Source organism: Anoplolepis gracilipes, chromosome 5, assembly GCF_047496725.1.
Source record: "Anoplolepis gracilipes chromosome 5, ASM4749672v1, whole genome shotgun sequence".
Taxonomy (NCBI): Eukaryota; Metazoa; Arthropoda; class Insecta; order Hymenoptera; family Formicidae; genus Anoplolepis; species Anoplolepis gracilipes.
The window spans coordinates 6430879-6457013 of record NC_132974.1 but is presented as its reverse complement, the minus strand read 5'-3'; the positions used below and the strand labels follow the sequence as shown (position 1 = coordinate 6457013).

Genomic DNA, 26135 nt, shown 5'->3' with positions numbered 1-26135 from the left:
TTCGCTAAAAATTCACGCGGTGCCGGTATATTAACCGAAGGGATCGAGAATAAATGGAAAGAGGAAAAGATCGATCGCTATCGATCTTTTTTGGCAATCGCGCGTAATTACTTTCGCTAATCGCTCCTCTAACGACCGATAATCTTGCATTAACTCTTTCTCGCGCGACACGTTCAGTTACTCGTACGCACGCACATGGTGGTGGTGGTGGGTTCACGCTTGCCTCGATATTCTCTGTAGATGGATTCCCGTTTAAGCGCTCTTTGTGTGTCCGCCGTTTCCTTTGTTCCGTTTCGAGGGCTCCCTATATAATCGATGCGTCTCAAGCAAGTTAAAATAGTTGTCGGAGATGTGGCCGACATGTCGAGCTTAAAACCGGCAAACGTCAAGCTTGAGAATAAAACTTTCAAATTCATCAACCTAAATAACCGCGCCATGATTTCTAGTCTCCTTGTAAATAGCGTATTTATTTTCAATAACAACAAATCGCGCGAGTGGCTTTGGATAGTTCCTCTGGGATCCTTCGCGATGCTTGGGCTTGCTTTTGCCTCATCTGGATTATCATACGACGCTTATCATTACAAAATCGACGTTACACGATCCGAGAAAGCCGAAAAGAGATAATCGTCTGAGAAAATTTATAGAAATGTATTTCAGCGATTTTTCAAATCGAAACACGGCAGAATCGAACTTGAAGAAACTGATCATGACGAATAAACGATATATCCTCTACAGAAATTTGGCGAACAAAGATGTCACGAAGGGTGAAAAGCTCTTTAATACGGTGCGTCATGAACGACACGGACTGCTGGATTTTCTCATACGAGTCGCCGTGAATGAACAATCGTTGTTTACACACGTACAAGTTCCACGGTGGCCAAGGGTGCGTGCCACCGACCGGTTATTAGAGGACCAGAAGTTAAAAAAAAAGAAAAAAAGTAACGCGCGTTCCGATTTGGGAAAGACCGCGACCCCCCATGCCCGTTAATCGAATTCACCCCTCGCTCGCGTGGAATCGCAACGCGTAGCGATTACCAGCAGAATCTTGTATCGTGGGGCAGTTTTTTGCCATCGTTGCCCCACCCGAACGGCAACTGAATTTCTCAACCCTTTCGCCTTCCGCGCCGGGCACATGTCTCAATGAAAAAACGTGGGAAGGCATCTGTCGGCCCGTCCGCCAGGCTCTTTTTCCGCTCCTTCGTGCATCTCCTCCTTTTCTCTTCTTCCGTTTTCTTCACCGCCAGAAAAGACATCGGAGTCTTCCCTCTTATTGTTAGTTATCTCGGCTGTGTTATATAATTGTTGGTAAAATAGCGCTTCTAACAATAAATTTGTCTCAATTGTAAAATACAAATGACAATATTATGTTGTAACGTTTTAATGTTGTAAAATCCTTGAGAATTACATAAATGCTAATAACAAATGATCGAACATGTCGGCATGTATATATTTAGAATGCAGATTGTTGTCATTTTTCGAGCGGTTTCAATCGCGGAATCAGGTGCGGCGCGTTTAAGCTCACGCGTGTTTAATCCGTTCACACGTTGGGGATGCCCCGGTAATAAATATCGTTCTTTTAACACCCAGCTTATCGGGCTGCTCTAATTGAAACCTAATCCATGGCTAAAGCTTTCAGATTATCCCCTTCCGTCGTTACCCGTACGACCTCGATAAATCTGCCGTGAAGTCACGCCGACGGCCCCTGGCCCCCCTTACCAACAAACCCGTCCGATTATCCTTTTTTTTCTCTGAAAAATATGCAGTTACGAAGAATAAACCGACGCTTAATGACGACCCCATTACCGCTGTTTTTTACGCGTCGTGCGATAATGCTCGTAATAATGAGCATGCTTTTTTTGCAGTCGGGTTATTTAATTCTTCGTTTGTTGGAATAACGAACAAACCTTGATGAATTTTCCAGTATCTCGCCCCTCGCGAAATTATTTTTGAATGGCAGACTTACGCGTACGCGCGAAATCAATGCAACCAGATTAAATATTAATATGAAATATGCATCGAGCTACCAACCATACATACATCGAGTGAGAACGGCCGCATTGTCCAGTCTTGTTGGCAAAAATATCACAATATACATAACGCTAAATAAGGAAAAAAGCTACCGAAAGAAATGAGGAAGGCGCGTAAGAAAGAAAGGAATGGAGAGGAAAGGAGAGAGAAGAACGCTGAAAGAGAGAGAGAGAGAGAGAGAGAGAAGGAGGAGAGGCTCTTACGAAGAGAACGCGGCGAAGTAATTAAAAGCCGCCGGCGCGAGCGCGACAGAAACAGAGTATATACCCGCTGGAAATAAAACGAAACGAAACAAATGGAGAGCTCGAGCCCATCTTCCGCGGCTAATCGAATTTTCGCCGGGGCAGATTTCTTGAAATTGTTTTCGCTATTTCCAGATCGCGCCTAGCCGCCCGTTTCCCTCGCGCCGGCTACTAACCCGATAGCTAATGGATCGTTGTTAAAAAAAAAAAAAAAAAAAAAAATAAAAAAAAGAAGAAGAAGAGATAAAGAAAAAAAAAAGAGAAGCAACTGAAATATGAGAGAGTTCGAGACGTAGAGAAAACGAAGAAGAAAGAGAAACGGCTCACGGAAGTATGGTGAAGAGTAAGGGGAAATGAAAGAGTTACGCTCCAGGTCGAGGCCTGGCGTGTCGGCGAAACATTATCCCGCTCTAAGAAAGACAATACACCCGGAGTACAATATTATAATAGGCCGGAGCGTAAATGTATTATAGAGAACGATCGGTAGCCCGGGCATAGAAACTCGTCTATGGTACCTACACATCACCTCTTCCTCTTCCTCCTCCTCTCTCCATGTATCCTATTAACTGTTACCCTCTTCCCGCTCGGCTCGGAACAGGGACGGATCATCGCGACGATACACCACCGCGATATGTCTCCGGTTAATACACCCACGATCCTAAATCCCGCATGGCCGATCGACGAGAGAATGTGTCTCCGCATCGAAATTTCCTTCTCGTTAATCAAGGTATAGAATCTCCCTCGACCTCGTCTAATATATTTTCCGCGAACGAGTTTTCTCCTTTATCCTCGCCACGAAATTTTTGCTTCGGAAGATTCGTCCGAGTGATTTTGAGGGAGAGAGAGAGAGAGAGAGAGAGAGAGAGAGAGAGAGAGAGAGAGAGAGAGAGAGAGAGAGAAAGAGAGAAATGGAACGTAAATTCGCCTGTAAATTAAAAACCAAAATCACGGGAACGATTCGCCAAGAGTCTTGCAAATTTAGCCGACCCTGATCTCTCTCTTCGCTCCCTTTTTTTTCTCCGTTCTCGTGGTTCTCAGCCACTTTTACGTGGCGCGCAGCTTTCGTATTTATTCGTAGTTTAACGGTACACACAAGGGATGAATGTCGTGCAACACGATACAACCCTCTTTACTCCCGCCTCGTGGACCTTCCTCCCGCGTACCTTTTCGACCTTCTTCTGACTCACCTCCGGAGCCTTCCCTCCCGTCATCCCTCTCAGAGTCCTCCCCCGCCCCACTTCTTAATTGCCCCAACGCGCAGCTCAGTAAAAACTCGTTAACCATTAGATTTATTTTCTCTCGCCAAGGGGTTTTATCCCTCTCCCCTTGCTGCACTAAAAACCGCGCGGTGATTGTGTATCTCGTTTTGATGCCAGATTTTTTTTTTTCTTTTTTTACACGCACCATCGTCGTTCGTCGCGGATTGATCGCCTGCAATAAATGTAAATCCGTTGTTTACCCGGAGAGGAAAGGAGGGAGGAAAATTTTCAACCGCTTATCGCGTCGTATTTTCGTCGATACGCGGCGCTAATTAATTACCATGTTCGCGGTATTTACACACAGTGTTTTTTTTTTGGTTTTTTTTTGTTTTTCCTTCCACGAGAGTGTGCACATACGATCGGATATATGAATACTCTTGAAAATCTAAACCTATGACTGACGATTTAATGGTATCGCATTAATTCAGATTGATCTCTATTTCATGCTGGTCTCTTTGTCGCAGTGTTCGAAGTACCCATGGCAACGATTAAAGGTAAAACGATCGGGTCAATATATGGGAGAACCCATGGGAATTCCTTTCGACTGTAATTTCAACTCGTTTCGCGGCGCGTTTACGTGCGCGTTCATCGCACGTGTAAAATTGCGGTCTCCAATTTTCATTATAATAATCTATTCGCGCGCAAGACACACACATACATATACATATAAACATACATTTATAATACATACATGCATTGTTGCCCATTACGTGGTTTTCTCGAAACGCGTGAAATTATGATAGCGTTGTAGCGTGAAATTATGTTGACGCATTTTTTATGCGTCTGATAAACATTATCTATTTAATTAACGACGCGTCGCGTAAAATTATATGTATATTGTAGACAGAATTGCTGTCTAATTGATCTCTTGTCGCGAAGATTATGAAACGATTATAAGCCGGCTCTTCCTTTTTCTCCCTATGTCACAATCATGAGTATACGCAATTCAGTATATTGTTTCATGTCACAGCAGTCATAAATTTCGACAGTCATGGAGATGTATGATGTATCATCGAAGAGTCACATGACAAACATTTATGCCCGTCGATCGCAGCTAATTACCGTTTCTTAATTTCGGGCCACTCTTCTAATTAAGCAAGATTCACATTCTACTTTCCAAATCTTTTTCCGTTCCTCTCTCGAATTCCCAATACGGCCTTTCACTCTCTTTCTCTCTCTCTCTCTCTCTCTCTCTCTCTCTCTCTTTCATCGGTAAACATCACCGGCTGGCGAATCTCCAGAAGGACTTTTCGCTCTTTGTCTCTTTTGCGGCACTAAAATAGAAAAGTGGGACGGCCTTTCGCGGCAGAACGATTCGTAAATCGAACCACTCTTACGAGATTTTATATCGTCTCATGATTTTTTCGTCCGGTATCTTTCCTCATAGCAATTTTCAGATTTATCACGGTCTCTCTCGCGTACATACATTTTAAATAATATCTCTTTTAAAATATAATATCTCGACATTTGTACGTTATAAATTTTCACATCGAACATTTTTGCATTTCGAGTTATTTTTTTCTTCTTCGTGTAAGCTTCATTTTCGCGAGTCTATTTTCCAATCGCGCCTTTGAGTTCCTCTTTTCTCTCACCCTACGGCATTAATTTTTTACCCCGCCTCCATGACTCTCCCCCTCTCTTATTTTTTTTCTCCATGCTCGATCAGCAGCGCGGACACTAATGAAATCATTCCCGTGGCATTTCCGATAGGGTGGGATTTGTGCCCCATTGTACCGACCGCCCTTCGCGCTCCTTTTTTCCGCTCGCCTAGTCGAACGCGTTCGTGACAGATCCGGGTCTCCTATTGGCAAAACACGGAGGGTGCTACGTCGACAACCCTTGTGACGTTAGGTAGACTCGCTTTTTTTCTCCCTCATTCTGGCCTCGCATCATTCGCCAGCGACCGATTTTCGGGTGCGCGTGTTACACACGAATTACTAGCGCTCGACTCTTGAAAGTGGATTAATAACACTGGGTAACGATGAAGAACGAATCGCGGAGTGTCTAACGACGCATATTAATTTTTATCGATCGCATATATATCACCCGTATATATTTTTTCTTTTTTGCGTTGAAGAAAAAATTTTATTGGACCGTGAAAAAGGATAGAAAAAAAAATCAGTATATGAACTCAATTACTGAATAAAGATTATATTTTCCAGTTGCGATAAAATTATTCTTGAAAAAAAGAAAAATATACAAACTTTCTAAAAGATACTTTATACATCCAATCGATATTTTTTTACATCCTTAAACTTTCGCGTTATTTGTGTTCTTCTTGTCGTTCGCCCGAAAACTCCGAAAGTTATAAGTCAGTCGCGAACGGAAAAAAAAAAAGGATAGAAATGCGTTCCTTATCGGGAGACAAACTGTTCTCGTCTCGAGAAAATAACGTTCGTACAAGCAAACGAGCTGTAGCGAGCTCTTTCTTTCGGACGAGAGAGAAGGAGGAGATGAGCAAGCCGGTGAATATCTCTTCGCGGATTCCGCGAGCCACGCTGGAGCAACGAACAGCCAAAGTATCGTACCGAAGGTTGTCTGCCGGCGAGTCTCGCGGCCTCGTCGCGGTTAAAAAAGCCAAGGAAAGACGGCGGCGACGAAGAAAAAAAGGAAAGAAGAAACGACGGAGGGCGGGAGAAAAGAATTGCGCGCCGCTCGCAAACGGCCTTCGGATTTTATAGTCGCTCGAGGAAAAGAGAGGAACGAACGTACATTGTTCATTATTGGCTACATTTAAATAGCAATTTTCAATTGTAAACGCAACGTGAAATCAGAAAAAGAAATAACAGAATTGAAGAAAAATGGATAAAACAATAAAGAAAGAATATGATTTCATCGGGATATCTCTCAATCACGATACTTGAATAACATATTTTGGAGAGCAATTAGAAAAAAAAATTTTTATTAAAAAATAAGATTACAATAAAATGTTCAAATTATAGGTGATTAAAACTGGCCAACGGTTATCTATTATTGATTTTCACAGTTCAGGTGATATCGATTCATCAGTAAATATATGAAATTATGAAATATTAAGACGAAATTCACACGATATAAAAATAAATATTATTAATAATTCTTAGTATATAGTTCTTGTTCGATAAAATAGATAAATTAATGAATTAAAATATATTATATGTAATACATGATTGTGTGAAAGATTTTATTTGTATTTCTAATATATGTAGATATCAAAAATATCTCTGAGTATGTGTCTTTCTACAGTAGCTTATATAATACTATTAAATTCTAAAAAGATCTGGAGAATATCTAAAAAAATTTTAAATTTTAATAAATATTCTACGCTAACAGAATTAAATCTTTTCTCTTCTATTTTTTTATTTGTCGCATTTTTCTTCAAATTGATATAATATTCACTCGCGAAAATACGTTTATTTAATTGCTTGCATTGATTATCAGAATGACAATTTTGTAGTTTTTTGCATAGCATTATAAACATCATACATTGTGCATTTTGTTTTACATCACGAAGAATAATACAAAAAAATATCATACTATGACCTATAACACTCGCGACATCTTGTAAGTTGGCGCAACAAACAAACCTCAAACAGTAGAGAAAATTCTTTATTTATTTTGAATAACAAATATTACACGCTTGCGTATTTTATAAGACGATTATTACTTTGCATTATTAAATAAATGTGTGAATAAATATACGAATTAAAATTCAAGAGATATATTTACGATGAATTTCTATCGAATAAATCTCGCGAAGTACTCATTTTAACAAATCACTGATATATGAACGTCAAATTTACGCTATGTTGTAGACAAATATTAAAACGTGATTAAATACGAAATTAATTACGAATATACTTATTAATAAAACACGATGTTATATCGTAATAAAAAATTAGAAAGTGGTATGAGCAATTTTTTAATCTTAATATTACGTAATATGATATTATTAAGAAAGTCGAGTTAGTCGGAAATTAAGATATAATCCGAAAATATAACAATAAAAATTTTTAATATGCGTAAAACTGTAATTTTAATAAAATCAAGATTAAAATAAAATTACCAAAAAAATATAGCGAGTCAATTCTATAGTTTAATTATACAATTTTACTTTTTTTAGAACATAAAAATTTACACAAAAATAACAAAATATTAATTTTTCCATCTTCTGATCATAATAAAGATTTAGTTTTAATTTAGTTTGAAGAAACTTTAGTTTTAATTTTAAACTTAATATTTCACATCAAATATAAAAAGCTAAAAACAAAATCAAAGCGGATCATCACCTGAACTGCTAAATATCGACCGCAAATTATAGATCGATACTGATTATAACTCGAAAATTATCTTAATATCAAAAATTTTCTAATTAAACTCCATAAAATACTGTTAACATATTTTACAATCGGATTATGAGATGGCTGTCTAAATTTGAATGTCGCAAATCACGGATGATATTATATTAATTACATATACGTGCATAAAAAATCTCTCGCCTCGATTTGTTCTGAGATCGCTTCGTTAACGAGATCTCAGTTCTCGATCAAAGATGATCCTGTCTCTATGAACACAAAATGGCCACATCGCGGCCAACGTTACGCATCGCTACGCATGTGCTCACACCCACTTCCTTTTTACGCCACTCCCTGACCCGGGCCCCGAGCGTCAGGCCTCAAGGAACGGATAATCTACAATCGAGATCGCCGGAAAAATTGAGGAACCAATCGGCGCGATAGAGTGCGAAAAAATCCTAGAGGTTGGCGTGATCATGTCGACCGAGCAGCCTGACGAACGAATGAATTTTAATCTGATGTTTTTTTATAGTTATCGTCGCTTATAATCGAGGAAGCATAGAATGTTATTTCTCGTCTAGTTATTTACAACGCGATGTTAAAAATATTACCTGACGTGGATATCGCTTCGCTAACCGTTGTATTCATCCTCGCGTTATCCAATCGATCATGCTATTACGATGTCACTATATATCGATCGGCGCTATTAAAAATGTATTTAACCATTGAATGGACAAAATTGCGATTTATTATTTTGAATTGTTAGAATAATTGTGGCACACACATGTATGAGCTATTTTGATATTTGAATATTTCGGACCAGTTTTTTTTATTTACTCTCGAAAATGATCAAATTGAGAAATTTCTCCTTTCCATACTTTCCTCGCCTTCGATGCAACCAAAGAAACAAAGAACGCAGAACCAATTGTAGCTCTCATTCTCACCGAGAAATCGCTTCTCTGTTCGTCTACGTATTTCTATCGAGGTGAAGATCCTAGCGCGGGGTAGAAAACCTCGACGGCCCTGACAGATATACGCAGAGATTCTTATTGTTAGAGACCAGGAAGTATAGAATTGGGATTGGTAGCGAGAGAGCGACGTGCAGCAAACTGCGCCTACCATATAGTCTTGCGAGAGAGAGATGAATCTGGTCACGGCGGATCATAAAGTCCCTCAGGGATTCGCCCACGCCGCGTCCACTCTCTCGAGCGAGTTAGAGAGAGAGAGAGAGAGAGAATAAGCTGAGAATAAGAAGGAGAGAACGAAATAAAGAAAGAGAAAGATAAGGAAAGAGAAAGAGACGAAAGAGGTATGACCGTGGCGAACGGGACGAGAAGAAGAGAAAGAGCATCAGAGAGGAGTCGAGGCACTCGCGCGGCGCAAAAAGCGAGGATGCAAGCAAAAAAGGAAGAGCGCGACGAAGAAACCGGTTTTTTCCAGTTGGGCCAGGTCGGGGCGTCGAACCTAGGGACCGCAGCTTCCCTCTGAGAATAACTTGCATGCAGCAGCGATGCCGTCCTCGTCGTCGTCTTCTCAACGCGTACGCGGCTGCCCCAGGTTCGGGATAAAAAAGGAGATAGAAGGCATAAGAGTATGCCGGCGGTCGCGGCCACCCACTCTCTCGAGTTTATCGCGGGACAAGAGTGGAACCAAGCCAAGGAGAAGAAATATGCGCGAGAACGCAATAAGACACGAGAAGAGCCGAAAGAGGAAAACCGGAAGGAAAACGACAAAGTGCAAACGATCAGACCTTTACTATCCGGTTACTGGTTTTTATATATATATATATATTTTTTTTTAGCCTTTTTAACATGCGAATTTACTTATTTATCAACGAGAAAAATTGATAAAAAATTAGAATTGCGCCAGCACTTGACATCTGGTCATTAAAAATGTTGAGAAAGTACAAAGAAGCTTTAGATAAGCGTATACATTTATAAAGACGATAAGAAAGAGCAATTTATATAATAAAGACGAGCGTGCGAAAGTCCGCGTTTAAGAATGTGCGGACAATCATGCTTATAACGAAGGAAAGAGAGAAAAGAGTATAAGAAAAAGGAGATAATGTTAAAAAAAAAAAAAAAAAATATATATATATATATATATATATATATATATAATTTAGCGCGTCAAATTTTGTTTTAGTTCTGTTTTTTTCATTTACTCGCGTCCATTGCTTCGATACGTTTGCAATTGTCCCAGGTCCGGGATAAAAAGAACAGAGCAGAAAGATCCAGGGAATGCAGAAGGGTGACGAAAGAAAAGAGAGGCGAAAAAGTATGGAAAAAAGAAGACAAAGTCGCGAATCGGAGAACAGGAAGGAAAAGAGGAACGGGGGACTCCGAAACTCTTTGAGGTCATTGCCGTCCGGTCTCGTTTTAGTCCGTTCACTTCTCCTTCTTTCGCGCCTTATTCTTTTTTTTTTCTTTCTGCTGCCGTTTTAAGCACTCTTTCAAGCAAGTACGACCGCCATGTTTTTGCACAAGCCCGTGTGCATCTACCGCCTTGTATGCGTGCAAGTAACCTTCGCGTGTTCGGCTAGAGAAAGAGAAGAAAAAAGAGAGACGGGAGGGGGGGGGGACACAAGAGAGATGGAAAAAAAGACATGACGAGGATAACGCGATCAGCATAAATCGGTTTCTTATCGCGTGATAAGCCAGAAAGTGAAGGGAAAAAATCATTCTATCTGGCAATGAGGACGTCGAATTTCACTCATAATTTCATTTTAATTTTGATTAATATGGCCGTTGGTAGGGCAACAGACTCGAAGACGAAGAATCGCGAGATAGATCTCGTTTAATATTAATACATGCAAAAGATAAAATAAAAGGAGTAAAGAAAGCCGAGTATAGTGAACCGAGAATGTGCTAGTAACGGCCATAGTAGTTAAAATTGATGTATGGTACAAGCTAGTCATTCCATGCTTCGCATTCCCGTTCATGGGTGAGGTCGTGTGGGGTCGATCGGAGGTCCAAGGTCGACGAAAGTGGTCGCTTTGTTTTCGCAATGTAACGTCTGGCATTAGCCTTTAGATTCGTACATCGTACGCAAGGCGAGGCCGATGTCGGCAGCATTTAACCGACAAAATCCCTAATCGAGGTTACGGACTAATCCGCTCCGATCGTTCCCCGGACCTCACGCTTCCACATATTTGTCTGTCTAGGCTTCGCTTCAAGTTCCCCGACTGCTATTCCCCTTTCTCCTCCGTCCTGCAATTTGAACCGAATGCTCTATTCTGACGTTAAAAGCAATGTTGTTGATCGGACAAGACTCTTCTTTTACATCTCTGCTTTTACGAGATCACAAAATTCCGAAAGAAAATATTAAAGTTAGTAACAAACAAGTGTTTGATAAGAATGTACGTGAGCACGGTACTCCTTTCAACAGCGATATAGTGGATATTATGAATATAATTCCAAATATCGAGATTTTTACCTTATTCCTATATCCCAAGTAATAATCCACGAGCTAGCTATAAATCTTTTCAAAGATCTTCATCGACGATTCACTTGCCGCAATCTAATTATTCGCGAACCGTACGAAGTAACTCATCTTATTTAATACAATATTTTAATAAATGCAACAATGCATTACACATATCTTTGAAAAAAAAAATACATAAAGAAATAGATTATTTTTCGTTCGATAAGCAGTGAATAAATTGCGGCAGAAAATGAATCGCAAATAAAAAAAAAATATCGATGTATTTCGAGGAAGAAAATTTCGTATTTTTTTTTTTTTTTTTTTTTTTTTTATTTTGGTTATTTCGATTTTTATTTTGATCGTACTTGACCGACTGGAAACCCAGCTAAGGCGATACCACAAAGTTCCTACCAGACACACTCGACACGAATTCCCTGTGCAAAGGAGTAGTCTGTGGTGGCGGCGGTTTATTGGTGCCTTAACTCTCACTGGTCAATCGTTCTGTTCTGTGCCCTGCCTGTCCTGCGCTTCTGGTTCGCAACTCTGTGGTGGTATTCTCTGGGGTCGGCTCTCTACTACCGGTGCGCCGCGTGTGCCTGCTACTTCCGGTACTTCTTCTTCCGGGCCGGCAAAAAAGGAGTTGCAACAGCGTGTTGTGTTCCAGCAACACGCCGCCCTGATCGGCGGCCCGAACGCAACCAGCTGTCCAGTATGTCACAAGCTTTTCCTCGGCGGCGAGGCACTGATGGAGCACATGAAGCACACCCACAAGGATCCGAACGCTTCCGGAGTTGCCAGTAAGTATTGAAAAATCGCGTACCGAACGGCCCTCTCGGCCGGTCGTCTATGTCTCTCTCTCCTTCCCTGCGCGCGTTGCTTTCTCGTACTTGTCTTTGTTCGCGCACCTACTAATCTTCGTAAACCATAACCGATCGATTAACTCGGAATCCCGCTGTAACGGAATGCGTCATTGCATGAAACGGATTGCTTGAGAATGAAACCTTGACCGCGTCGTTTCTTACGACTTAACTAATCAACGAACTTAACATCTAATCTTTTTCGCGCGTTAACTTTCCGAGCGGAGGATTCAGTTCTGTTCTTCTTGCTCTAACCGCATTTAACCTGGATTCTTAACTAGAGTCTTTAACTAGAATCGTGGAGGAGGAATCTCTGAAGGGTTCCAAGAAAGAGAGAGACAGACATAGACGCGAGAGGGGCGACGTTATTGTGAGTAAGGCTAAGAGAGAGGTGGAGCAACCGCTCGTCGAGACACGAGGGGTGGTTCGTTCTTTAGCCTTTAAGTTACGTTTCGCATCCATCCCAAGAACTTGCTTTGGCGCGGGCGATACGCATACATTGTCCTTGTTCACTTCTTCGTACTGTTTTCGCCTGGGCGGGAAAGGCGGGTAGTATTTGGCACATATACTCGCCGACTAATACTTGGGTATTATACTCGCTAATACATATACATAGACATATATATATATGTACATATATATATATATATATATAGACGGTGCTTCGAGGGTGTTTCGTTCGACCTCTACGCGTGCCTCGATGCGTGCGTGATACACTGCGTGTGCGGACTCGTGGACGTACAGAGAACAAAAGAGTCAACCTGTGTATCTCTTCGTTCAACTTTAACACGGAGAATTGTCTCCTTGTTATTGTGATTGTGACTGGCGCCATGGTGGTCTTCGATGTACCGACATGATCGGCATTGAAACATGGATCGCTAACGGATTGCCGACTCTATTGCGAAACGCTGCCAATACGTGTTGAGAATATAACGTTGCATTTTATCGTTATTTATAGCGCAAGGAGTTAGACGGAGCAAAGATTGACAAGACTGGTAACACGTGTTAACGGATATAACTTTTCATCGCTCATTTCAGATTGATATAGCAGCGCCATTTCGATTATATATATATATATATATATATATATATATATATATATATATATATAAACGATTGCATCTTTTTGAGAGTATCAGTTTTTTTCTCTGTGCGTCCGCGTACGTGCAATGCGCGCGAGTACGTCTTGGCTTTTGAGGCCGGCGACCTTGCTCGTGAAAGGGAGCTAGTAGCGCGGTGACGACGCGGATATCTCTCCGTGTCCCAGGTCAGTGCTCTCCTGGTCCTTGGCTATCCACGTCCATAAGGTCTCCCTTCGCCTTCGAGGTCGACCGGAATCTATGCGTACGTATACGCGCGCGTTCACGCGAGTGCGTGAGAAATATGAGGTGGGGGAGGAAAAAAAGAGCGAGAATGTGTGTGTGTGTGTGTGTGTGTGTGTGTGTGTGTGTGAGAGAGAGAAAGAGAGAGAGAAAGAGAGAGAGAGAGGAGAAAGAGAGAGAGAGAGAAGAATGAGAGGATATATGATGATGATAATGGTGGTGGAAGAGTTTGGTGAGGAGGAGAACGGCTTTCGTTCCTTGGGACGCTTTATCCTGCTTGGCATTGACCTTGAAATTGTGTCGCCCTATTGTTCCCTCCGCTGACTGCACAACCTCCGTTGCCGGGGTTTACCTAGCGAAGCGACGGACCGCCAACCACCCGTGCCCAGTGTGCGGGAAGCACTACGTCAACGAGGGTAGCCTTAGGAAGCATCTGGCCTGCCATCCTGAGACCAGTCAGCTTAGCACGAGCCTCAGGATGTGGCCGTGCTCGGTGTGCCAAGCCGTCTTCACTCACGAGAGCGGTAAGTATTTAACCCACGTAAACGCGAATCGCTCGAGTTGGCGCGCAAAGTTGATAGTAAATCCGTTTCTCAGTTCCTTTCTATACCATAAACATTTCATTTTCGTTCTGCGTTCAGAGTATATATATACATATATATACATATATATATATATATATATATATATATATGTATATATATATATATATATATATATATATATATATATATATAAAACGTTCATTTATGCACCGAAAATTATGCACATTTATCTTGTATACCATCTACATGCGACAATTCCTCTCTTTGTACTGTGACCACGCTCGTTTTCTCTGGTGTTCTAAGGTCTCCTGAGCCACATGGAACATATGAGGATGGACCCGAAGCATCAATTCGCGGCGCAGTACGTGCTAAGCCGCGCGGCCGCCGAAAGGCGGGAGAGAGAGATCCTAGCGAGTTCGAGTTTAGGTATAACGTCAAACAGACACGAATTTTCTTAAAAAACGTTAATGTTAAAAACGTACGACACGACGAATTAAAAAAAAAATGCACGACATTGTACGATGTCGTTAACTGTACGCATTAACTAACGCAACGTCCTTACGCTGTACAGGAGCGGGTTTGGGGGTGTTGGGCGGAAGTCAATCCGGAGGACCGCAAAATTTGCAACAACCACCAATGTGCCCGTCGCCGTCGGCCCATTCGGACAGCAGCAGCGGCAATGGAAGACTGTCGTCGGCCGGTAGTGAACCTGGTACGCTACGATACTTGTTCTACGTCTACTACTTACAAACGATCGCCACCAAGTATCTAGATATAATAGATATAATGTTGCCGAAGCTTTTTGCTCGAGCACAGTTTGTAATCTCGCCGTTATTCGTCTTTTTTTCTCTGATTTCGTTAATGATAAAACTCTGTTGTGAAGTACCATTTAGTGTGAATTTATTGTAGTACGCATAAGTTACATATATATTTACATATATATATGAATATATGAATATATACTTGAGTCGAAATAAAATGCATACGAATTTCTGGTCTGAGTAATAATTCTCTCATGTGAACGGCGTTCGCTACGATCTACTTTTTCACAGGCGGAATGACGCCTCTCTTTCTAACGCTTTAGCGTGTCGATTTATATGTGTACCAACGCGGACATACATATATATATATATATACTACTACTACTACTACTACCTAGCTAGTAAAACATGCGCAAAAAACCCCGCCCGCCCATTGCCCTGTACATACTGACGAGAGCAGATTTTTGCGCAGGCACCGGTCTACTGAACAACAATAACAATAACAACAACAACAACATGGCATCGCCGGGACCGAGCGGCAACAAACTTAGCGAGATGTTACGAGCGGGTAGTCAACCGGGCTCGGCGCAACAGTATCACGACGAGATGCAGTCGCAGCAACAACGCATGGCTGTCATGGCCGCCGCCGTGTCAGCGGGTAAGAGAATATAAATATAAAAAATAATATAATGTAATCGTATAAACGCTTCCTTCCCCGCCCCAATAAGCAAATACATGCGGGACACTAGCTCTGTCAATCTAACGAGAATCGAGTGAGAATTGACTGTCCAAGGACTGCGTTATCACTTATCAATGCGAAATTGCACGAGAGGGGAAGACCGATAGCTTCGTTCTAATTATTGCCGATAAAACTTGTGATTTACAATGTTATTTCTTATTGATGACGATGTTACATTCGCGTTTCTGTTTTTTCTCCTCGTCGGTCTCCGAAGAAAATTCTCGAAACGAATAACATTAAAATATTCTCGATATAACTTTTATTTTTTATTTACATTTATTGTTACTGATAAATAAACGCAATAAATGGAAATAATGCGTGTAAAAATGATATTTTTGACGTCTCGTAAGATATTGGTGCGCGAGTTGACTAGATCAAATTTATTTCGCACATATAGCAGTCTAGCGAATGCTCATTGTAACTTGTCAAGAAACTCGAGAGAAACTTAAAGAAACGCTTATATTTAGTAGGAAAAACAAATATCAGAAAATTATTTACCCCATATTTCTCCTCTCTCCACAATCAAAGTTAGTACGGGATGCGTTTACGAGCGTTCTCTCCCCGACACGTGTTCCCAGGTCATAATTCCGTCGCAATAGTTCAAGGTTCTGTAAAACACATCCAAGAAATTTTACAATTTAAAAAATGCAAAGATAGAGGACATAAAAAAATACAAAGATAATAAACATATATATATATATATATATATATATATATATATATATATATATATACATATAGATATATGTATATATAAAGATTAGATAGAAAATTCTAGATTAGAAAGAAAGATTAGATAAAAAAATCTTTATATGTATATATATATATATATATATAGGTACTTTGCTAAAGAATTTAAAAATATAGTATCTTCTTTTATCAACAAATCTCCTATTCTTGAGAGCTGAACAAGATGTGAAAGTGATATCTCTATTAGGATTGCAAAATTCCGTGTCGCCCAATCTGTCACCGGTCGACATGGCGTCGCTTGCGGCGGCTATGAGAATGGGCAACAACGGTGACATGAGCGGCAGTACTCAAGGATCGACGGGACCCCAACAGCAAGGAGTACAAGCGAGCGGGCCCGAGCAAGCTCTGAGAATGCATCAGGCGGAAGCTTTGCTCCGCTCCCAAGCCGAAGCTGCTCTTAGACTTGCGGTAAGAAAAAGAAAATCTTTGTCTTCGCATAAATAATATAGTTTGACGTGCGTATAATTCAATAGATTTATTGGAATCATTATTTGGAATATCTGAAAATGTTATAAATATTTTAAAAAATTTAGAGAAAAATACATATAATTTGTATGTACTTTTAGTCTCTTATATGAAAAGGTAATTCTCAATCTTCTTGCATCTTTCAACCCTTTCTCACATCTTTGCGCACAGGTATCTCAAGCGGCGGCAGCCGCGGCAAGTTCCGCAGTGGGTGGTGACGTGAGGCATCATTTAGGACAGCATAATGGAGGCAGTACTTCTGGCATGCCAGGACATCATACGAATCAACAAATGTCTCAACAGGATACCCTAACGCCGGATCTCGGTAAGTTAGGCGACTCGGTAAATCGCGTCGCATCGGTGCGACATACTACCGGTGTAAATATAACGTTCGAATCTGAGGACGTCGAACACACGCTCTTAATTACAATTACATAATGAAAGCTTCTAACGCGACCATCGATACTCGACAACTTTCAGGAGAAGCATTGCGGTTACAAGAGCAGAGATTAGAGCAGGCTCTCAGGCTCCACGGTGATCCGCGGGCCCTGAGTTTCACTCTGGCTCAGCACGTCGTCAATCAACAGAGTAATCAGCAACCCTGAAAATTCAGTTACTACTGAGACGAGTGGACCCCTTGGGCGCCAGATCAGATGACCCTGCAGCAAAACGAGCGCATGAACCAACAGCAGTCGCAATCGACGGAACGTTCGACACCGTTGCTCGATCAACAACAGCAGCAGCAACAGCAGGGCCCGTCTTCCATCGGTCATCATCAGCAGCAGCAGCAGCCACAACAACAGCAGCAGTTGCAACTTGAAGACCGTGGCGTCAAGAGAAAAGCCGACGAGATGATCGGTAACTCCGAGAACGCGTAAGAGCTATCGCGCACGGTTGCGAATAACGACGACGTCACCGTCATCGTCATCGTCGTCGTTATTGCCGACGTGATTGGCTCGAGCGTCCAAGTGCGGTCGACAGATTTTCGCTCATTGTCTCAGCAGTACGAAAACGTCAAACAAAAAGACTTGGAGGGAGAATGTGTAATTCGGTGTCTTCCTACTCGGGTAGAACCGACGTGATCGGACCAACCGGAAACCGACCGAGAGGATATCCTCCTCTCTCGGCCGACGAACTCTCCGGATGGGACCGTGCTAAGAGGAGAGTGAGAATACGTACGCGTATAGCAATCCGTTGCACGGCGCGAGGCGGAAGGATCGCGGTGGCGATGGCCGTTTTTCGCGATTTCCGCGTAATTCCCGCGCGATACGCGCGCGTCGTTGTTCCTACACCGGTCCTGGATCAAGAATCTTCGGAACGGATCTTACGACGGCGTTATTCACGTCGGAGTGTTGTTCCGTTAGGATTCTCAGGACACGTCGCCACCGCCGTGCCGCCGCCTCGACTTCCGAAACGTGCCATAATAACTAACGAGAAGCTGCTGAAGTAAAAAAAAAAAAAAAAAAACAGTAAGTCATCCCGGGCGTCCCGGGGTGCGTCCCGAGGTACTATCATCTTTTTAGTACAAGAGCCGATCAAGCGACACGCGACGGTTGCCGAGGGTCCAACGGGCGATCCTCGACCGTCCCGTGTGGCCGGGCTCAACAAATCTAAACTATTATATAAATATTATACATAGATACGTCTATCTCTATCGAACCGCGCTTAAAAGGTTCCACTCCTTGAACCCCCTAATCTTAGAAGAAAGCCCCCGTAATGCTTGAAACAAATTACACACCACCGTAACACCCACGTACGAAGGCTCATCGTTATCATGGTGTGTGTCGCGCGGTCGCGGCGGACATTCCACCACTACCGGTGGTGCCGTGTCGCCGTATTGTACGGTTGTTAATTATATACGTACTGAAATCCCCTTCCCCGTGTGTGTGTGACAGACGGACGCAACGCGATCCGTACGGACGTTCCCTCATCTGCGATTAACGTTTCGCATTACGACGACAAAGCAACGTTGACATTTCGCGCCCGAGAAACGAACGTCGTCGGACGTACACGCGTCCAAACAGATACGTACGCACACACACACGCCAATACACACACGCACACACATACACACACAGAGACACACATATGTACAATACAACTCACACATATATATATATATATATATATATATGTAGATTAAAACTCATCAGCAGCACACTTTTAAGGTGAAGATATAATGCGCGCAACTTGTGCTCGTCGGTAGCACGAAAACTATTAGCTCATAAGCGAACAAACACAAAATATAGTTATTACAAACAGTTATATTATATATATTATATATACATACAGAGTATGAAGAGAGTATGACACAGACAAAAAAATCGGGCAAAACCCTTCACACTTACACGTTTAATTGAAGAAAATACGGTAAGCGTGAAAGAGCAAGCACTTTTCGTGAGCAAAGCACGCGACGGAGAAGAGAGAAATAAAAAAACTAAATGCTAAATATTATATATATATATTATATATATAAATATTATAAATAATGAATATATAGGGTCTATGAGACTAGGATAGTTAGGCGAAAGGGAAATATGAGCGAGTGCGGAGCGCGCGCCCCCGTAGGTTTTACGTGATCTCAAGTATTGTGTCGGTGAGAGAATGCGACAGCACAGAGAGAAAGAAGAGCGCGAGAAGTGTGCAAACGAGAGAAAAAGAACGAGCGAAAGAGAGAAAGAAAGAAAGAAAGAAAGAATACGTGAATGATTTTACGAATGAACGACCTTGGGATCGACGTAAATGCGCGGGCGCGCCGTCGAGTGGATGGGCAGATCGAATGAATGTGAATGCTTCGTGAGCATCAAGGAAGAGCGAATGCGAGAACGAGAGTGAGACTTTAGAATGGCGTGCTTCAGGTAATCTGAGGTCCTGTGATCGTTATAAGCGAAATATTTTTTTATTTCCGGGTAATATAATCTGAAACGCGTAAAACTTCTTGCGTCGTTTTGAACTTTTACTTGCAATATACCGTTACGTTCTCGCAATACTTAGGATGAAGAAGAATAAGAAGAAGACGAATAGAAATAAAGAAGGTGGATGAACAAAAAGAACAAACGAAAAAAAAAAAAAAATACGATACGAAGATGAGGATGACGAGGGAGAGAAAGAATATGAAGAAAAAAGCCCGTATATAGGTTTGATCGTGGAGCGAACTTTTAGAGACTCGAGTCAACCCCTTGCTCTCCTAAAAATATTCCCTACTTTACGCAACGCCCCATCAATCTAAGTCGATCAAATTTTCCTTCACCTTCCCCATCTCGCCAAACTTTTGACAAAACTTACGGATCATCCGTACTTTCGATGAGAGACCAGACGAGACGCTGACTGGAAAGAAATACGTTTGACATTTGATTGAAAATCATTTTTCGACATTGGATATCGGGAAACGCGGATCCTCGCGAAAGAAAGAAAAAACCGACGGAAATAGAGAGGCGGTTCCTTAAAAGAAAAAATAAAGAAAAGATAAAAAGATATTGGAAAATCGATCGATTTGACGAGCATTCACCTATGATACGATTCGATTTCTTCGTTTCTTCGACTGGCAATCGCGGACTGAGTGCGAAATTGAATGATAGCGTGCCGAATTTGTTCACATTTTCTGGACATCACGACATCAACGTCGACCACGTTACTGTTGTTGTTGTTGTTGTTTCCTTCCGAAGATTCTCGACGAGATTTTTGATTTTTGAAAAAAAAAAAAAAAAAAACACCCCGACTCACTTGATCCTTGCTTTTTATCAAAAAGCTCCCTCCCCTTTCCATTGCCATGTTTTCAAAAAATTAAAACTTTGCAAATTGCAAATAAAATTTCGCCTACGAATATAATTGGTAAAATTTTTCTCTCGCTATATTTTGATAGAGATGGCATTTTCCAAGAGAAACTTTGAAACATTTTCTAAAAATTCTCTTAATTCATGGCTTGTTCATGGTTTCTCTCTCAAACCCCTTTGTTCGCCAATTACGAAAATAACCTAACGTCGTCATCTTCGTTGAACGTAAAAAACACGCGCCGAAAAGCCGCCGAAATAGCCAGGCTTTTTGACCATCTAGGACGAGAGAAGGAAAGATTGCTAAGGATTCATCGTCAAAGCTACATTAACGATCGCACTCGTCTCGCGATCGGAACTCGACGGATACGTCCGGTATGTTTTCGAAAAACATGTGTGACTCTCTCGTCTTTATCATTATTGAGATCGATTATTCACACAATTATCCAAAAATCAATTTGGAAAATTTATAAAATTTGGATTTACCTTTATTTTTGCGGAGAAGAAAAGAATTTAACAGGGCCGCCATCGAGTTCCGACTCGCAACTGCGGGTCGATTCATTGATCGTTATTATTAAAGTTTTTGCGTTACAGGGCGTTTTTTCCTCGGATTAAGTAGTATGTAAATACACCTTGATATCACAAGCATAAACTGAGAATTTACTGGTAAACTTAAACGAACGTACATAATGCGAAATAGGGTTAGTTTCTATGTAAATACCTAAAGCTGGACGAGTGCATACACCTCGTTCATGCAACCAACAATAATCGTTTCTTATCAAACCAGAGCTTCTGTTCATTATCGGTGCATGTCCCTGACGATCGACGATCGCTTCTGCCTGGCCGACGCTTCTGCTCGAAAAAACAGATTTAACATCTCGAGGAAGAATCGCGCGTGGAAGCGTTCATCGTCTGTCTGAGACATCACCGATCGGGAAATTATTTTTTTTTTCTCGACACCGATACTCTGACACATTGATACACTTACACACAGACACACTCACACCATACGGCATTGCGATGGATTGTACAGTTACGATAGGAACACACGAAATACCTAAAATGCAATCTTCGTACACTTCGACGCCCACATAATACTATAGAGATCGATTTTTCGGAGAATATTCATTAGTCAATAATCGCGCTTGTTTTTTTGAAAAATCACTAACAATCATGCACGACAATTAGCATGACGAAAGTTTGAAGCGCTTCTTTTACAAAAGATGCAAGCGTGCTGTAGGAAATCGAGAATGAAAGAGTTTGGAGAAAATCTGAGAGAACGAAAGAGAGTGGTGAGAATGCAAAATTGACGAAATTGAAAATTGAAATTTCGGTACGAAAAATCCAATAAAACTATAAAGCAATATCTGAAAGAGTTTGAAGAGTGAAAACGATGGAATGGATGAAGAGAGCTTAGTTAGGCAAAGCTGTGTAGGCACGTATCAAGCACGATCGAAACAAAATTCTCATTGGAATTTGCGAGTTATATATATATAAAACGAATTCTATAACAAATCTATAACAATTTTCAAAAGATACAATTTTATTTCGCAGTCCCAAATCAAGCGTCGAAAGGTACCGAAAATGATGCACGAAACGGTAGTAAGAGCGCGAAAGAATGAAATAAGAAAGGATGAAAAGAGAGATCAGCGTTACTACTTATACCATCTCACTATCACCATCACAAAAAATTTTAATAAAACAACAACAACAAAATACAAAACACTACCACCACTACCACGTCGAGATCCTTCATGATGATCGCGGTCATGAAACGATTGATAGACGGCTGTTTTCGACCGGTGCATCCTGCCGTGCGCCGAGGGTTGCTTTTTTTTAATTAACGAAGCGAACATAAAGATCGGGGCAGGATGGTTCTCAATCTTTTCCCGATCATAATTGAAATGTACATCTTCGCGTGAAAAGGAAAAATTCCCAAGGCGCCGGCCTGTGCCCCGCGAACGTGTATCATAATTTTAAATTTAAACGAAAGATAATGCAAAAAAAAAAAAAAACACACAAGCGCGTTAAACAATAGATCTAGTAGTGTATGTTCTGTAATCAACTGAGACGTAAGCGAAGATAAAGACAAGATAATAATAATAAAAAAATGCGGCTCACACCGCGAAAAAAGCACAAAAAAATAATTTACAAATATATTGATTTACATATGCCCGTAACTCGTAAGGGGGCCGGTGGCGCAACCGCGTTCACCCGCATGAGATTTTCGGGCCCTACGATGAAGGAGAGGAGACGGCGGGACACGCACACGGAGAGCGTTCGCGAAGCGCGACGCAGAGAACGAGCTCGCGAACATAAAGCAGAAGCGGAAGCGGAAGCGGGAGCCAGCACGCGAGGAGCGTGGAAGACACCGTGAGAAAAAATCGCGAGCGATTGGATCGTCCGAGAGAAGCGGTCGAGCCGCGATGAGATGAGGAAAAAGGGACGGAGGCTCACGCGTCTAACGACGGGAGAATCCGGAGAGGGAAACTCCGCCAGACGTCACGGACGATCCGAAGAATATTAAAGCGCTCCCGACCGTAGCCCACTCGTGGAAACGCGACCCAGGTAGTCGAAAAGGGGCCCAAAGATGATGATAATAAAAAATATATATATATGCAGAAAAGTATATATATATATAAATATATATATATATATATATGATAATGAAAATCCAGCGCGACGTCGCCTGCAAAATCGGCCCTAACCATAATCTTAATCTCTTTCATGTAAATTTGCTAAATGTTTAAATAATCTAAAAAGTGCCATAGCCCGGATGCGCTGGTGCATACTCCCAGCGCATACACACTTACAAATACGACTCGATCTTCACGAATCAAACGCAAAATCCGCGGATCCGCGCGCGCCTGAGCGCGCGCACGGCCGCGGTAAAATTGGTATTCTCGCCAAGGAACAAGTACAATGTACAACAGTGACAGAAACCAACGCAAACAGAGCACCCTCACAAGATGAACAGTTCGTGGCCCGCGTCGCGACGCGGGATCCGCGGAGTCCCAATTGATACACAAAGTCAAAGCGAAGTTGCCCTGGTTCACGAGCGTGCAACCCCGCGCGCTCAAACATTTCTCAATACACGAGCACGAAACGTGTTCACACACACGATATACAATAAACAAGTATACGATTCTATACTATTTATACACTATAAAAGCACACTTATCTACACTGTATTACACACGCTACGGATATGTAAAGCCAATTAATTTTGTAAATTGCCCAAAAAAGGATTTTTAAAAAGCTACGATTCGGCCTGGTAATAAAATATATTTTCACGCGCGTCATGAAAGTAACGTCGATTCGTCTTGAAAAAGCTTTCCGGACCTTTCTCGACAAAGAGAAAGAAAGAGAGAGAGAAGGTACGCTTATCAGACGGAGACGCGTCATTTCGGACGCCGTTGAAAAACGTTAATCAATTTTTCACGGTAATTTGAAAGATAAAATTTGTGGATGACATGACAGCACACGCGTTTGTGCTCTCACAATGCTACGTAATGTATAAACGGAGCAAAATTCGCGGCCTTTGGCATACGTTTGGATGCAGTACCGATGATGAACGGTGCGTGCACCCTCGCGCGAAAGAGCGCGAGTGCGCACGCCCAAAACGCGTCCCGGACTTGACACGAGAGTACCCGGATGTGACGTGTGGGCGGCCTCTTCGTCGGGTTACGAATCCCGACGACGAACAGGTGGCGAGGTGCCAGAGAATCTCGTCGACGAGAGTCGACGAGATAAGAAAGACAAAGAGAAAGAGATATGCATATATATATATATTATATCTCGAGTAGAGAGAAGCGCGAGGAGATACAGACGAAGCAACGAACAAAGTTTGTGTACCCTTTGATCAAGAGAGAAAGAGAGAGAGAGAGAGAGAGAGAGAGAGAGAGAGAGAGAGAGAGAGAAAAAAAGGCACCTTGGATGCCACCGGGAGAGACCCCTGTTCCACGAGACGCTATCACGAAAGGTGTAATAACAATATGAGGAACACACACAACCAAGAGGAATGTGGCAGCGGCAATTGCATAAGGGCCGTTGTTCGAGTGCGGCTTTACAAGCAAAAACCGTTGGTTTGTTTTTGATCGGGTTTTAATTTTTTAATGAAATAATCTCACGACGAATATATATCACGTACGATCGCGCGCGCGCGCGCCCGCGCCCGCCCGCCCGCCGCAAAGATTTGCAGCGGAGCAACAGAGTGCTTACGCGGCAATATTTATGGGGGCAACACGGCACGACGTACGACGTACGACGTATGTGCATATTATTCGTGGCAGTGTGTATCGTAAGTGCGCAGCATATGATAAAACCGACAGTCTAGCAGTGCGAGCGCCTCGGCGGCATTCGCGTCTTCACGCGGTGACCCTGACCGAGCCTCCGTGATTAAAAACCGGAATAAGTTGTTTCAATGTCCACTATATAAAATGAAAAAACCATAGTTGTTAAGGCGATGGATTCCGGCGTTCGGCGAGTCGACTCGAGCTCGCATTATCGCGTTCGTCCTGGCCCCAGCGAGAAAACTTCGAGAGAGATGACGGCGGCGAGTCAACGGGGAGAAACGCGCGAGAGAAAGATTTTTTAACAACCGCGAACATTTCGGCATTTTATCCAAATTACGAGGTTCCTGGCAGATCGAAACGATCGAGGTAGCCGAGACAATCCGACTCGGCAATTTGCCGTCTAAATACGGCGTTTGGAAAAACAAAATTTTACTCATCCATTCGTATCCACATTTTTAACGTAAAATGCGACTCTCTGATTTTTATTCCCATCTCTTCGCAAGAGGATGGCATGTCGATATGTCAATAAAAAGGGAATCAAAATTGAATGTCGCGTTTGGCGCTAAACGTGTAGCGAAAATATGAATCTTTATCTCGGCTACATCAAGCGGATGCAAAAAGGGAAAGAGCAAGACGATAGGTTAACACCGGAAAAGGAGAGAATCCAGAGACTCTAAACCTTATGATCGATCGAAGTCGTGAAGAAGTAGCGACTGCCACGATCCCAAACCATCTATACCGACAATTGACAATGGTCGACAACGACGAGCGTGCGGATCCATCGCGCTGTCTCATCACGGACAGATCATGCGAAAACGACGTACGGATCGATCGTACTCGATCGGCACGATCGACGGTATCGCGTGATCTCCGTGACGAGACGATACTCTTTTCAAAATATTCTTCATACTTCCGTTCAGGAAAATGCGTTTCTTTCAACCTGAATCTGATCAACCCCCCGCATGCGTGTCCGAGGTGAAAGGCCGAGTCCAATTATCCGGTGTTGAATAAAAAATTAAAAAAAAAAAAAAAAAGAGTATATAAATAGTAATCGCAAAAAGACAGAATATGAAAAAATTGCGAATTTATCAGAAGTGAATAATTTCGAATCGGCGAATAAAAAAAAAAAAAAGAACACGAAAACGAAGATAAATCAATATATTGTCCGCTGAGTGGGTGCCTTCGTCAGGGTTTTCCGTTACAGTAAACAGACAGTTCTCAAGTATAACTCACAATTAGTAGTGCTATGGTAGAACAGTAATCACAAATGTACCGCAGTTAAACAGTTAAATAAGTAAGTATACGGGAAGCACGTGGTCTTTTTCAGTGTCTGCAGAATCTCGTCGTACATCACCTACCGCTAGTCAGGTAGTGACACGACCGGAAGTATACCGGATTCATTTCG

The 26135-nt window shown here is 42.0% G+C and overlaps 1 protein-coding gene and 1 long non-coding RNA gene across 8 annotated transcripts in view; one reads left to right on the top strand and one right to left on the bottom strand.

Annotated features, from left to right (window-relative positions):
• Dati (zinc finger protein datilografo) overlaps positions 1 to 24345 on the top strand; it is a 77824-nt gene extending 53479 nt beyond the window's left edge. For 3 of the 7 annotated variants that reach the window (XM_072891995.1, XM_072891994.1, XM_072891993.1), the window contains exons 5-13: positions 3994 to 4023; positions 11864 to 12023; positions 13717 to 13929; positions 14254 to 14376; positions 14522 to 14662; positions 15172 to 15369; positions 16388 to 16608; positions 16837 to 16990; positions 17146 to 24345. In XM_072891995.1, the coding sequence (XP_072748096.1) occupies positions 3994 to 4023; positions 11864 to 12023; positions 13717 to 13929; positions 14254 to 14376; positions 14522 to 14662; positions 15172 to 15369; positions 16388 to 16608; positions 16837 to 16990; positions 17146 to 17270 (1365 nt within the window). In that variant the 3' untranslated portion in view covers positions 17271 to 24345. The remainder of the gene's footprint in view (positions 1 to 3993; positions 4024 to 11863; positions 12024 to 13716; positions 13930 to 14253; positions 14377 to 14521; positions 14663 to 15171; positions 15370 to 16387; positions 16609 to 16836; positions 16991 to 17145) is intronic. The other 4 variants (XM_072892000.1, XM_072891999.1, XM_072891998.1 and 1 more) reach the window with 2 other exon arrangements.
• LOC140665660 (uncharacterized) overlaps positions 1 to 26135 on the bottom strand; it is a 216204-nt gene that overhangs the window by 174383 nt on the left and 15686 nt on the right. The window contains exon 2 of the long non-coding RNA XR_012046643.1: positions 15949 to 16058. This is a non-coding gene — a long non-coding RNA (uncharacterized lncRNA). The remainder of the gene's footprint in view (positions 1 to 15948; positions 16059 to 26135) is intronic.